This window comes from Bidens hawaiensis, unplaced genomic scaffold (genome assembly GCF_021521415.1).
Source record: "Bidens hawaiensis isolate Kalapana, Puna unplaced genomic scaffold, B.hawaiensis_p1.1 tig00025659_1, whole genome shotgun sequence".
Lineage (NCBI taxonomy): Eukaryota > Viridiplantae > Streptophyta > Magnoliopsida > Asterales > Asteraceae > Bidens > Bidens hawaiensis.
In genome coordinates, this window is record NW_027494108.1 from 242,452 (window position 1) to 256,147 (window position 13,696).

The 13,696-nt window shown below is 34.9% G+C and overlaps 2 protein-coding genes and 1 pseudogene across 3 annotated transcripts; all 3 read left to right on the forward strand.

Moving 5' to 3' along the window:
• The first annotated feature begins 517 nt into the window (after nt 1–517).
• Nucleotides 518–4,500, forward strand: LOC143571983 (sodium/hydrogen exchanger 3-like; annotated as a pseudogene). The gene is made up of 14 exons (XR_013142191.1): nt 518–679; nt 768–886; nt 976–1,073; nt 1,184–1,243; nt 2,181–2,227; nt 2,302–2,496; nt 2,589–2,635; nt 2,700–2,766; nt 2,849–2,949; nt 3,039–3,140; nt 3,226–3,370; nt 3,453–3,515; nt 3,585–3,668; nt 4,190–4,500. The product of XR_013142191.1 is annotated as a sodium/hydrogen exchanger 3-like (transcript).
• A 1,818-nt stretch (nt 4,501–6,318) lies between these two features.
• On the forward strand, nt 6,319–8,311 carry LOC143572002 (protein NETWORKED 3A-like). The gene is made up of 2 exons (XM_077057276.1): nt 6,319–6,391; nt 7,767–8,311. Exons 1-2 carry the CDS (start codon nt 6,319–6,321, stop codon nt 8,309–8,311), a joined length of 618 nt encoding a protein of 205 aa, XP_076913391.1.
• Nucleotides 8,312–10,186: 1,875 nt separating this feature from the next.
• Nucleotides 10,187–12,523, forward strand: LOC143571984 (uncharacterized). The gene is made up of 2 exons (XM_077057265.1): nt 10,187–10,566; nt 12,278–12,523. Exons 1-2 carry the CDS (start codon nt 10,194–10,196, stop codon nt 12,496–12,498), a joined length of 594 nt encoding a protein of 197 aa, XP_076913380.1. The 5' UTR covers nt 10,187–10,193; the 3' UTR covers nt 12,499–12,523.
• Nucleotides 12,524–13,696: the final 1,173 nt, after the last annotated feature.

Below are 13,696 nucleotides of genomic sequence, written 5' to 3' on the forward strand. Positions count from 1 at the left end.
AGGTTTATTTTTCTAGCGAACGAACATAAACAAACACGAACATGTTCATTCAAACAAACACGAATAAGAAATTGGTTTGTTTAATTGTTCACGTTCGTGTTCGATTAAGCAAAAAGAACAAAATTTTTGGTTCATTTACTTAAGCGAATGAACATGAACACATGGTGTCCATTTAACTATGTAAGTTTTGTTATTTTAAAAAATAATTAAACATGTATTAGACTTCAATTGGTGTTCATTGTTTATTTATTTTTGTTTATATTCATTTATATTTGTTCGTTTATGTTCATGAACTCTTTAAGATCGAACACAAACAAATTTATTATTTTTTTAATGAACAAACATTAACTGAGCACGAACCTGTTCATGTTTTTAATGAACGAACACGAGCGCGCTCTTGTTTTTGTTAGTTCCGTTCGTTTACATGCATAAAATTGAATATCGTAAACAAAGTTAACGTATTTTGAGTTTTAAAATCATAGAATATAATTTTTTTGTTTTTTTGCAAACGTGCAGTATGGATTCACACATCCGCTCATTACTATCAACCGCAGACCCAGAAACTGAGTTCATAGACCAGATAGCATTATTTGCAGCCCTTCTATGCGGCTGCATTGTTCTCGGTCATCTACTTGAAAATAGTCGATGGTTGAATCAATCAATCACCGCCCTTCTGATCGTAAGTTACTTATTCGGTATATAATTAGATAAACAAATTTACAATGAAAACTGGTTTAATGTGTTGCATGATTATCTGTTTTTGACAGGGTTTAGCCACCGGATGTGTTATTTTACTAACTTCTGGTGGTAAAAGCTCCCGCATATTGGAATTCAAGCAAGAGTTTTTCTTTATTTATCTCCTTCCGCCTATAATATTCAACGCAGGGTATGTATTAATGATTCGAAATAACATATATGTGATAGTGTCTTCACATATTTTAATAGTTTATGATTACTGTTATATTATTTCAACAGGTTTCAAGTGAAAAAGAAGCAATTTTTCCGCAATTTCATGACCATTACGTCATTTGGAGTTATTGGTACTCTGATTTCGTTCGCCTTCATATCGTTCGGTATGTTAAATGCTTACAGCTAAACATCTCTGTGGTTTTATATTTTTTTAGGAAGTGTTTAGTTGATTTAGGTTTATTAGACTTTAACTTGATTTTTTTTTTGGGTTCAGGTGCAACGCGTCTGTTTCCTATATTGGATATTGGTTACCTCGAGATCAAGGACTATCTCGGTATTTATTCTTTTTCCTCGTGTCTCCAAAGTTTAGATGAGTTTTTCATTTTAAGACTTGAATGCAATATATATGCCCTTAAAACTTGTGAGATATCATGTATCGCCAGTCTAAACTTAAAATATCATATACACCCCTTTTATATGAACGCTTAATTTATGACCATTTTACCCTTCTCAAACATATTACCTTTTTAAATCCTATTGTAATTTTTGTGAATATATTTTTTGCTTCGATCATAGGTTAGTTTGAGAACTCGTTTTAATTAAAACGAAAATTTCAATCCAATTTCACGTGCAAACATTGAAATTCTTTTTGATTCTGGTAGTGTTTTATAAAGTACAGTAATAGTAATGATATCTATTTTTAGGTCAGCCACAAAACTCTAAAATATGTATCTAAACCAAATTAAAAGAATTAAACTTTTTGTTAATCAAACTCTAAAATATGTATCTAAACCAAATTAAAAGAATTAAACTTTTTGTTAATCAGTTTTAAAACAAATAATATCAAAATATAGTTAAAACCTTTAAATCCATCTTTTACCAACACAAGAATTTTGGAAAAAACACATAATAAATAAAAAACATAGTTAAAACAGTTAAGGATTTGAAACCAGTATTTTGAGTAAGGTATTATTATGAACTTTTAAGCTTACAAATGAGTAAATATGAAATTTCTAAGTGTTCAGAGAAAAATAAGGGTAGAATTGTCCTATTATGAATTGTTTCATGAGCAAATATGGTATTTTCATTATTTTATAGGGGTATATGTGATATTTCTTAACTTTCTAGTGATATATATTTTGACATAAGTGTTATGTCTTGTTATTTTCTGTCATAGGTATTAATTTTCATATGATTTAATGAACATTATTTGCTAACCTTCTCATTTAAAATTCTATTTATTTATTTTGTTTTATTTTGACTGTGAGAAGCACTTGGAGTCATATTTTCTGCAACAGATTCTGTTTGCACCTTGCAGGTACATGTACTTTTAAATTGTGATCTTTAAAAGTTAATAATAATTTCTTAACCAAAATGTTATCTTGTGATTAGGTGCTTAATCAAGAAGAAACACCGTTATTATACAGTCTGGTGTTCGGGGAGGGCGTTGTGAATGATGCAACTTCAGTTGTACTTTTTAACGCCATCACAAAATTCGACTTATCTGACATGAACGTCAGCATCGCTCTTAATTTTACTGCTAATTTTCTTAAATTGTTCGCGCTAAGCACCGTGTTGGGAGTTTTTGTAAGTCTTCATTTATCTATATATTTGCTAGTATTTGTTTGCTAAAATTATTATAACCGTTGATGTGATCGTTCTTCATCTTTTACTTGCAGGTTGGGTTGCTATGCGCGTTCATCATTAGAATGCTATATTTTGGAAGGTCCACAGCTATTATATACTTATATGTCGGTTGTATGCTAAATGAATAATTTGTCAATTTTCAGGCATTCAACTGACCGTGAAGTAGCTCTCATGATGCTAATGGCTTATCTTTCGTACATTACAGCTGAAGTAAGTGCTTGCTCTACAAACGGCTCTAAGGGCAGTTTGGGTAATCTGTCACAAAACTAACTTTTATTCTTATTCTCTTCAGGTGTTTGGATTAAGTGGGATCCTTACTGTATTCTTTTGTGGGATTGTAATGTCACATTACGCGTGGCATAACGTCACTCATAAATCACAAGTGACCACAAAGTGTGTAATCATCTCGAAATTCCCTTTCAAATAGTTTGAATAATTATATCAAAATATTTACTTTATGTTGTGTGGTTTGCACTTTGTAGGCATACTTTTGCAACAATGTCATACATTGCAGAGGTGTTTATTTTCCTGTATGTCGGTATGGACTCCTTGGACGTCGAAAAATGGAGGTTTATTAATGACAGGTAACCGTTGTAAGTTTTGTCAGTTGTAACCAACTTTATTAACCGAAACTCTTTTTTTTTAATTATTATTTTTAAAATATTTCAGCCCTGGAAAATCAATCTGGGCAAGTGTTATACTGCTCGTGCTGATTATGTTTGGAAGAGTGGCTTTCATTTTACCACTTTCATGCATCTCTAACTTCATCCGGAGGGGAAGGGACGGTAATGAGGAAATCGGGATGAAACAGCAGGCAAGTAAAAAGTATATTTAAGTTACTTGATTATTGGATGACTCATTGTAACAATAATGCTTTTATCATAACTTTTTTACAGATTACAGTTTGGTGGGCTGGTCTAATGCGAGGAGCTGTATCGATTGCGCTTGCGTATAAGAAGGTAAACTCGGTAGAAAAATCAATAAACTTTAAATATATTTACTTATTTTTTTTTCTAATGTGTTTGCAGTTTACTGGTTCTGGACAAACAATTCAGCCTGCAAATGCACTTTTAATCACCAGCACCATTACTGTTGTTCTTTTCAGCACTGTTGTAAGCATCTCAATCCCTTCATTACCTGTTATAATATAATATTTGTATCAAAATTTAACAAAAGATTAGCGGTGGCAGTCTTGACCCAAAGCATTTCAAATGGGTCGGTTGGGTTTCGGTTTCTTTTATTTTGGTGGATTTCAGGCTTTTCAGTTTTGTTTCTGCTCGGTTTCAGTTTATTGGTTTCGTTCTGATCGATTTTTTTTGGTTTCGATCGGTTCGGTTCGATTTTGGTTTTTTGTTTGTTTTCGTCGATTTTTGGTTTCGGTTCGATTTTTCTGGGTTTTTTTTGAACGAGGACTGTGAAAGAATCAGTTTAGTTTTTTTTACTTTTTTTATTTATATTTTTTTTACTAATATTTTTTTGAGGGGTTCTTGATCTCAACCCCCGTTCTGACCCGTTTCGACCCGGACCCGTTCGAACCAAACCAAAACAACCTTTTTTTAATTGACCCGTTTCGACCCCATTTGCCACCCCTACAAAAGATATTAATGAAAGGTTTGAAAATGCTCGTCTACAGGTATTTGGATTGCTGACTAAGCCGCTAATAAGGAAGCTGTTACCTCAGTCGAGCCAAACCGAACCGTCGAGCCCAACAACATCATCAATGCCACTTTTAGGAAATGGGCATAATGATGATAATCCTGAAAATGGAAACCATGGAAGAACTCTAACAACCAAATCGAGTCTAAAGATGTTACTTAACAGTCCTACAACCACGGTTCATTACTTTTGGAGGAAGTTTGATGATGGCTGGATGCGCCCGATTTTTTGTGGTAGCGGGTTTGTGTCGAATGCGACTGGACCCGCGACATGAATGTGATTCATTGACTTGTTGGTTTTGATTTTTGTACATAGTAGCTAGCAATGCATGGGCACTAGGTTACTTTTACAAACTTATGTACTAATTTCTAGCTTTCTAACTATCTTTGGATTGTTTTTGACTTTGGGTTGCATATATTAATGTTTTGCATGACCATTTCTTTAGTTGTGCGATTTTCTTTTATTTGATGCATAGTTAACAATAACTCAATACTTTCTGTTAGATTATGTGAAGAACTAGTATAAGAATTGAGGCTGTAAAACGTTGGTGCGAGTGAGTCGGTTAGGACTCAGGCAATTCTCAGTTGGCTGGCTTGTAGCTTACCAAATCAGTCTCGAACTTGCCACACAAATGTGGATGGGAATGACTGCTATGGTAGATTGATTTTCTGAATGTTAGTCACTTTCAGAAGTTGAAATATGAATAGCATCATCATGGAATTTGAATTCTTTCATATTATTGTATTTTTAAAATAATAATTAAATACAATTTATCACTTAAAATGATTTACATAGAACTTAAATCCATAAATATTTGTGTCTTGCGCCATTGAAAATGTTTATGCTAACTAATCAATGGGGAAGGTTCATGTGTATTTTAATCTTAACATGAGAACATAGGAAATAGTACCATTTATAAAAAAATGAGAACATAAGAGGTAATACCAACTAGAATACCAATTTACATAAACAATGATTAGAAAAAAACCTAAAAATTACAACAAAAGAATCAAAATCAAGAACAACATAATAACAACAAATACCAACAAATACTTATAACGCAAAAGAAAAAAATCTAATAATAACAACAAAATATAAATCAGCAAATACTTATAACGTCTCATAATCGAAAATTAGCAAACACGAACAAAAAATAACAGCAAACACCTATAAAAATAAACCTAATAATAACAACAAATTGGTTCTCACTGTTTTCATGTTAAGAGTAAAATGCATTTGATCCAGTTTCACTAATCAATAATTATATTAGATTACATAAAATGGTAAATTGTACAAATATGCTATTAAAATAACCTGGACTAGTAACTGTAGTAAGGATTGAGGAACTAAAGAGGACAAAACACGACTCAATGCACAACTTCTTATTACTATACATGTATTATAAGTGACGTGATCCAGTACAAATAAAATTAACATACTAAATATGCAAATAACTAGAATAATTATAGTTTTGAACTAGAGTAATTATGCTGTAATAAAAAATAATATAGCGTAATAATAATTACTATAATTCAAAAGTTATAGCGAAATAATAATTACCTAGTATTAACATAATTATTCTAGTTATTTGTACACTTCTCATTATAAAAGTAATTTGTATTTGATTCAAACTCTGTATTATAATACATATATTTCTTATTATTGTATTAGAAGCAAAGGTTACATAATATTTTTATTATTTATCACTTAAATACCTCAAAAACTCTATCAACAACTTTGCATTTTTACTGTTTTATGATTAATTGATTGATTTATCATTTAGAATGTACAACAATTAACAAAGAATTTACTCCATAAATATCCATGTCTTAGGCAATTGAAAATATTGATGGTAACTAACTAATTACCAATTATATTAAATCATAAAAAAATGGTAAATTTTACAAATTATTTATTATTTCCTCTTTTGGATTAGACGCTCCAAACAACGGTTAGTCCGTTAACTTTACAACAAACAACTTCAAACTCTATAAATATCGTTATATCCCTCAACCAACTTGTTCATTTTTCTGCTTGTGTTCTTGTTTCTGGTAATGAACCTTTAATATTGTGGGATATTAATAAGGGAAGGTGAATATATAGAAAATGGTGTGGTGGGTTGAGAGTCAGAATAACATGATCACAAGACACTCTCCATGGCTTAAGTCAACTCTTGAAGGTACACACAATTATGGTTTAATATGAAGCATGAAAACTTCTGTTACAAATAATGTGCATGGGTCGGGTCGGGTGGGTTTTATGCAAAAACCGAAATGTCGGTTTTTGAGTTTTTGAAAACTGTACGGTTTTGTTTTTCGGGTTTCGGATTTGACATTTGGGCTTGAAAGTTTTGGGCCGATAAAATAGTTGGCGAAAATGAATTTGGGCCTGAATTGTTTTGTTAGTTGATAATATATTGATTATTAAACATTTGGGATAATTAATAGATGGGTCTGGTCGGGTCGGTTTTATGCTAAAACCGAGGAAAAAAATCGAAATGTCAGTTTTTGAGTTCTTGAAAACTGACGGTTTCATTTTCGGGTTCCGGATTTGACATTTGGGCTTGAAAGTTTTGGACTGATAAAATAGTTGGCGAAAATGAATTTGGGCCTAAATTTTTTTTGTTTGTTGGTAATAAAATTGATTATTAAACATTTGGGATCATTAATAGACAGGTCGGGTCGGGTCGGCTTTATGCTAAAACTGAGGCAAAAACCGAAATGTCGGTTTTTGAGTTCTTGAAAACTGACGGTTTCATTTTTCGGGTTTGACATTTGGGCTTGAAAGTTTTGGACTGATAAAATAGTTGGCAAAAATGAATTGGGTCTAAATTTTTTTGTTGGTTGATAATAAATTGATTATTAGACGTATGGGATAATCAATAGACATTTGGGCTAAACTATTTGGATTAAATTATATATTAAAGTAAGTTGATATAAGTTTTGTGTTTAGATTCATTGTTTCTTCTTATGGGTCCGTTCAGTTCGGTTTTGGGATAAAACCGAACCAAAAACAAAATGTCGGTTTTTGTGTTTTTTGAAAACAGTTTGGTTTGGGTATTTTCGGTTCTTGGATTTTTCGCTTTTGACATTTGGGCTTGAAAGATTTGGGCTAAAATTTGAGTATTTGAAAGACATTAGGTTTCGGTTTTTTCGGTTTCTGGTTTGTCATATGAAAGTTTTGGGAAGAAAATAAAAGGTTGGCCAAAAATAACGAATTTGGGCATAAATTTCTTCGTTAGTTAATAAGAAATTAAGTATTAGACATTTTGCTAACATATTTGGGTTAAACTATATATTAAACTACTACAAATTACTTAAAATTTAAAATAAAAAAATATAAATCTAAAAGTTTGGTTCAGATTTGGTTTTAGTTCCAAGCAAAACCGAACCAAAATTTTGGTTTTTACTAAACATTAAAACCAAACTGTCGTTTTTTCCCAGCTTGGTTATTTCGGTTACAGACTTATATTTACACATTACACCCAAAACCGAAAACGAAACGAAATTATTTTTTTTTATGAAACATTAAATGACTTTCATATGAATGCACAGAGCTGGATGAAAAGACAGGATCCATGCTGAACTTGATAGACCAAGAAGCAGATTCTTTTGCAAAACACGCAGAAATGTATTACACCAAACGACCCGAGCTTATCAAACTAATCGAGGATTCATACCTAACCCAACGGGCACTAGCTCTACACTATGACCAAGCCAAAAAGTTTGGATTCAACTCCACTACTTTTCGACCGATCACTGATGAGGAAAAATCGTATGACAGTTATTCTGACTCAGTTGACTTGTGTCATGATCATGAGTCTAATGAATCAGAGACCGATGATCATCAAACACGCGATGAAGAAGTAATGAATTTGAGGGAAGAAATTGATAGATTGAAAGAAGAAAACAAGATTCAAAAGAAGATGTTGGTTGAAAAAGATGAAGAAAAAAGACAAGTAATAAGACAGTTGAGTTTTTGTGTGGATTTAATCAAGCAAGAGAATTTGAATCTTAAAAAAAGATGTGTTACCAAGGTTCAGATTAATAGTGGCAGTATTTTCTCAAGGGTATTTTGGGAAAAGATGTTTTGTGACTAGAGTAATGTTCATTTTGTAGATAGATAGATCATATACCACATTATACAATTTTATGAGACATATGGGCTAGTTGAGTTGTTTGAGTAACGGGTTCGGGTCAAATATAGTTTTGACCCGTCCGGATGTTTGCCACATACATCATGCAATTACTGAATTTGCATATGTTACACCTTACTGTTGAAAATCAGCAACTAATGCTAATGGTTATAAGATTACTACTGCATCTAAGATGAAAACACACTGATTACTATATAGAAATAATAAAAATATATTTTCATATGACATCTTTAATTTATCTTTTGAGTTATGCATTGCATCCTTTTTGCTGTTTAATGCCTTCTTCTAGGAGAGTAAAACATGGTGTTACCAAATGAGTGATAAAAAAGTCGTGTGTTCTGACCTAAACCAGAATAACCCGTTTTTTAAATATTGGCATGTTCTGACCCGAACTCATCCTGACTTTGGCCTTAACCGACCCAACCCGCCAATATTGCCAGCCATTGTGGAAATACAACTAGATATAAACCTAAAAACATTGGACCAAAATCAGATTGGGTGTGAAAACTTATAAAAGAATACTACTAACTTTTGATATAAATGAATGACTTCATGTGATGTGGTTGCTAAAGGTGTAAACGAGTCAAGACACACATAAGCTACTTGAGATAGACTTGTTAAAAGCTCGAATTAGCTTATACAAGCTCCAGGCTGATCTTGAGCCTAAAACTAGCTTGTTTACGAAATGAGCCCGCCTTCACTTATTTAGCTTTACTAGCCTTAAAGAGTCCAAATAAGCATATTACTTGTAAAAAATAAAATTTCTAATGAAAACGATGGTAAACTGGCTTTGGATAAGAAAAGATCAAATCATCATATCTTACAAAGACACTTGAACCAACTATTTATACTAAAAGCTAGCCCGCTTGTAACCTCGACAAACCTGCTCATGCAACTTCCACAAGTTGCAACCTCATTTTACTAGATATGCTAACTCATTATTTTTCTCTTATCTAATAAAACAACCTGACAAACCGGTTTTATCTTATCTATTACAGAATTATCCAAGGTTAAAAGCTTTAACAGCACTAAAATACAATAAATACCAAAGGTTGTAGTTGACCTGTTTCACAACCCGTGAACAAAACGATTATGTCTAACATAAATAAAAATTAATGTGTAGGCATATAAATATAATCAGAAATATATATAAAAACAATAAACAAGTTGAGCAAGAATCAAACTTAAGTCTTAAAAACCACCAACAAGCTAAACTCGAACTTTTGAAATATAGTTCAAACTTCAAAATGACTGAAGTAGAAACTCTCAAACAGAACTTGGTTCCGCTTCAAATCCTAGCGTCATACTGAAATTGTAAAGCTAAATAGTAGTACGTATAGGCATGGTTGTAAAAATTCCTACTAGGCGCCAATTATTCTTCTATCAATCCCGATTAATCTCTGACTAATAGCTAGTCTCAAACCAGTTTCTGTAGTATTGGTGTCAAACCGGCTCGGTTCCTGGTCAATTTGGTTAACCGGTTTTTCCCCACCTCTACAAAGGCCCACGTTTCGGGTCGATTTGGTTAACCGGTTTTTCCTCAACAAAAGTCAAAACCAGTTTATGATCGGTTTTGGTGGAAACCGGTTTCTTAACCAGGTCGCAATCGGTTTCGGTTCCGGTTCCGGTTCGGGTTTTAATCTGTTTTGGTGGATAATATTACAAACTGGTTCCGAACCTACGGTTTCAATTGGTTCAAAACAGGTTTCTACTCAATTAGTTCAAAACATTTCGGTTTCGGGTCAGTCAAGTTAACCGGCTTATTTGCCCACAAAAGATAAGGCACATGAACATCAGGACAACAGTCAACACTCAACACTCATCAATGGAGGAGTCAATATCCATTCTCGCCACCAAAATCTGCAACCAAATAAACTCCGTCTTCACCACCACATCCACTCCATCTCCTCTACAAACCACCGTCGACGAAATATCTTCCACCGCCGCCCGTGGCGGCAAACTCTTCGTGTACGGCGTAGGCCGAGAAGGTCTGATGATGAAAGCCTTATGTATGAGGCTAGCTCACCTAGGCCTGTCTGCTCATTGCGTTGGTGATATGACTACACCTCCCATATCCTCTAATGACCTCCTTATTGTGTCCGCTGGCCCTGGAGGCTTCTCCACCGTTGATGCCATTTGTGGTGTTGCGAAAGCGAATGGCGCTCGGGTTCTTGTTCTCACAGCCCAGCCGGATTCAGGTACAGAGGATATATACTAGACTTGCCTACCCGAAGTTGTGTTTGGGTTACCGCACTTAGGGGTGCAAATGAGCTTGGCTGCTCGTAGTGGCGAAGCTTGGACTAAGACATCGGGGGGCCGGACTCAAAATGTATACAAAAATTCACAAACGATGGGGGGCGGACTCAAATTTTCGGCCAAAAACGCCTAAATTTACACTACGCATAAAAAATTTCGAGCGAAAACGGGTAAATTTACACTACTACGCGAAAAAACGGGGGGGGGGGGCCTCCCTTGGCCTTAAGTAAGCTTCGCCATTGGCTGCTCGCGAGCTACTTGATCGGTTCGTTAAAAAGCGTGATCGAGTCGAGCTTAATCGAGCTCAAGCCTAAAAGTAAGCTCGTTTAATAAATGAGTCTGAGTTTCACTTATCGAGCTCGAGCTGGCTTGCGAGCTTAAACGAGGCTGCCATTTATATAATTTTTTAATATATATATATAATATTAATTAATATATATACTGTTATAGAAAAATAAATAAAAATAACTAAATAATATGTATTATTTTATACATAAAATTATAATAGAAAAATATAAAAAAGTTATAATTATATAAAAAATAAGTAATAAGTAGTAAACGAGTCGAGCTCGAGCTTGAAAATCTACTCACGAATCAAGCTCGAGCTTTGAAAATAGAGCTCGAGCTTGAAAATCTATTCACGAGCCGAGCTCGAGCTTTGAAAATACAGCTCAAAACGAGCCGAGCTCAAGCTCTGTGTAAGTTAAACGAGCCGAGGTCGAGCCTAGTCGAGCTCGGGCTCGGCTCAGCTTGTTTGCACCCCTAACCACACTCTTCAAATTGGAGAGCTTGCTGCCCACTTTGGCCAGACTATGTTCTATTAACCGGGCCTACCATGGATTCAAATTTTGGCTTGGGAGTTCTCCCGGGAAACCATACCGCTAGTCGTTGTGCCGTTGCCAGATCATAACTCTCTGGCATAACACACGGTGGGATGAAAACCCGGGTAGGCTCAAGATTCAAACTGAAAACCTCTCAAGGCCTAACTCAAATCTTTCATTCTTGCCATATCCACAAAAGTGACATAAATGGGAATTGAACTTGGGTTTTCACTTAAGAACCCAAGCATTCCTGCCACTAGGTTACAAGTGGTGGATAAAGAAACCAAACTTTTGATTCGTTTATTGCTTTTGACGTATGAGAACTTGCGTTCAGCTCGTGAGTTGTTTTTTCCAGCTTGACCGGGTTGTTTATTAGTAATTATATACGTTTTTAATTATTTTTATATATTATCAGAAAAACCTTAAACAAGTCTAGGCTCGGCTCAAGCTCGTGTATACCTTAAACAAGTCAGAGCTCGGTTCAAGCTCGACTGTGCGGTGTCAAATTAATATATAGAAGTCCAAAAGAGGCAAACCTTAAAAATACACAAGGCTCGTTAACACTCGATGAGCCTAAACGAGCTTCCTATACAAGGATTGAGCTCGGGCTCGATAACTAAACAAGCTTTATTTGAGGTTCGGGTTCGAGCTCATAAAGCTCGGCTCATTTTGAGCTTTTTTCTCGATCCGAGCTAGAGTAGCCCGTGAGTGACTCGGCTCGTTTGCACCCCTAGGCAAAACTGAAAAACACAAACCCAAAAACCGAACCAAACCACCAATGCAAACCCCAATTACAAATCAATTCTAATATATGTATATCCTTTAATATCAGGATCTACGGTGAAGTATGCAAGCGTGGTTGCACATGTAGCAGCGCAGACAATGGCGGATGACAGCGTGGATGGGGAACAAAGAGGACCATCGCTGCTTCCGATGGGGAGCGTATACGAAGGAGCATTGTTTGTGTTGTTTGAGATGGTGGTTTTCAAATTAGTTTCGGTTTTGGGCCAAAATCCTGATGAAATCCGATCTCGGCACACCAATTTGGAGTAGCATCAGTACAAGTTTATTTGTCGCAAAAGGAAAAAACTTTGCATCATAATGGAATAAATTTTGTGTTATGTGACATAATGGGATAAAACTTGAATGTTTATGTAACTCTTGGATGATATGGAAAATGGAATAATGCAGCTCTCATACAAATAGATAATAGTATAACACTTGGTTGGAGGTAATGGAACGAAGGTGGAATGGAATGGGAGAATGAATGGAATGGACAAAGGAATGAAATGGATCATTACCATTCCTTTGTCTTGTTTGGTTAACCTATAGGAATGAAATCAATTATTAATTTTTATTTTTTGGTATCCAAAAAAATTATAGAAATGAAATAGAAATAATAAAAACACTCGTATCTCAAAATACTTTTAACCAAAAAAAAAAAAAACCCTACAATGGCGACGGTGGTAGCTCCGGCGACGAAAATGGTGGTTGCGGTGGCGATGGTGGCGGAGTTGGTGGTGGTGGTTGTTAGGTGGTAGTGTTGTTGAGAAAGTAGGATGAAGAAGGAATGGAATGAAAAAAAAGAAGGGGGGTGGGAAGGAATGATTTTGATGGAATGAGATTCCATGTGTAATGGATGATTCCATTTCATTGAGCAACCAAACACCAATTTTTTCATTCCCACGTAATGAATCATTCCATTTCTACTGTCATTCCTGCATACCAAACGCTATCTGGGGTATGTTTTTGGTTGGAGGTAATGGAATGAATGAGGAATGGAATGGGAGAAGGAATGGAATGGACAAGGAAATGAAATGGATTATTACCATTCCTTTGTCTTGTTTGGTTAACCTATAGGAATGAAATCAATTATTAATTTTTATTTTGTTATCCAAAAAAATTATAGAAATGAAATAGAAATAATAAAAACATTCCTATCTCAAAATACTTTTTAACCCCCCGCCCCCGGCCCCCCCCCCCCCCCCCCCAAAAAAAAACCCCTACAATGGCGACGGTGGTAGCTCCAACGACGAAAATGGTGGTGGCGATGGCGATAGTGGTGGCGCCGGTGGGTGGTGTCGGCGGAGTTGGTGGTGGTGCCAATGGGTGGTGGTGGTGGTGGTTAGGTGGTGATATTGTTGAGAAAGTATGGTGAAGAAGGAATTGAATGAAAAAAAAGGGAAGGAATGGTTTTGATGGAATGAGATTCCATGTGTAATGGATGATTCTATTCCATTGAGCAATCAAA

What these genes read in the sequence shown, in the direction of transcription:
- LOC143572002 (XM_077057276.1), top strand. Translation starts at nt 6,319, where the DNA reads ATGGTGTGGTGGGTTGAGAGTCAGAATAACATGATCACAAGACACTCT. An exon ending in GCTTAAGTCAACTCTTGAAG is followed by an intron (nt 6,392 to 7,766) that starts GTACACACAATT and finishes ATGAATGCACAG; the next exon opens with AGCTGGATGAAAAGACAGGA.
- LOC143571984 (XM_077057265.1), top strand. Translation starts at nt 10,194, where the DNA reads ATGGAGGAGTCAATATCCATTCTCGCCACCAAAATCTGCAACCAAATA. An exon ending in CACAGCCCAGCCGGATTCAG is followed by an intron (nt 10,567 to 12,277) that starts GTACAGAGGATA and finishes CTTTAATATCAG; the next exon opens with GATCTACGGTGAAGTATGCA.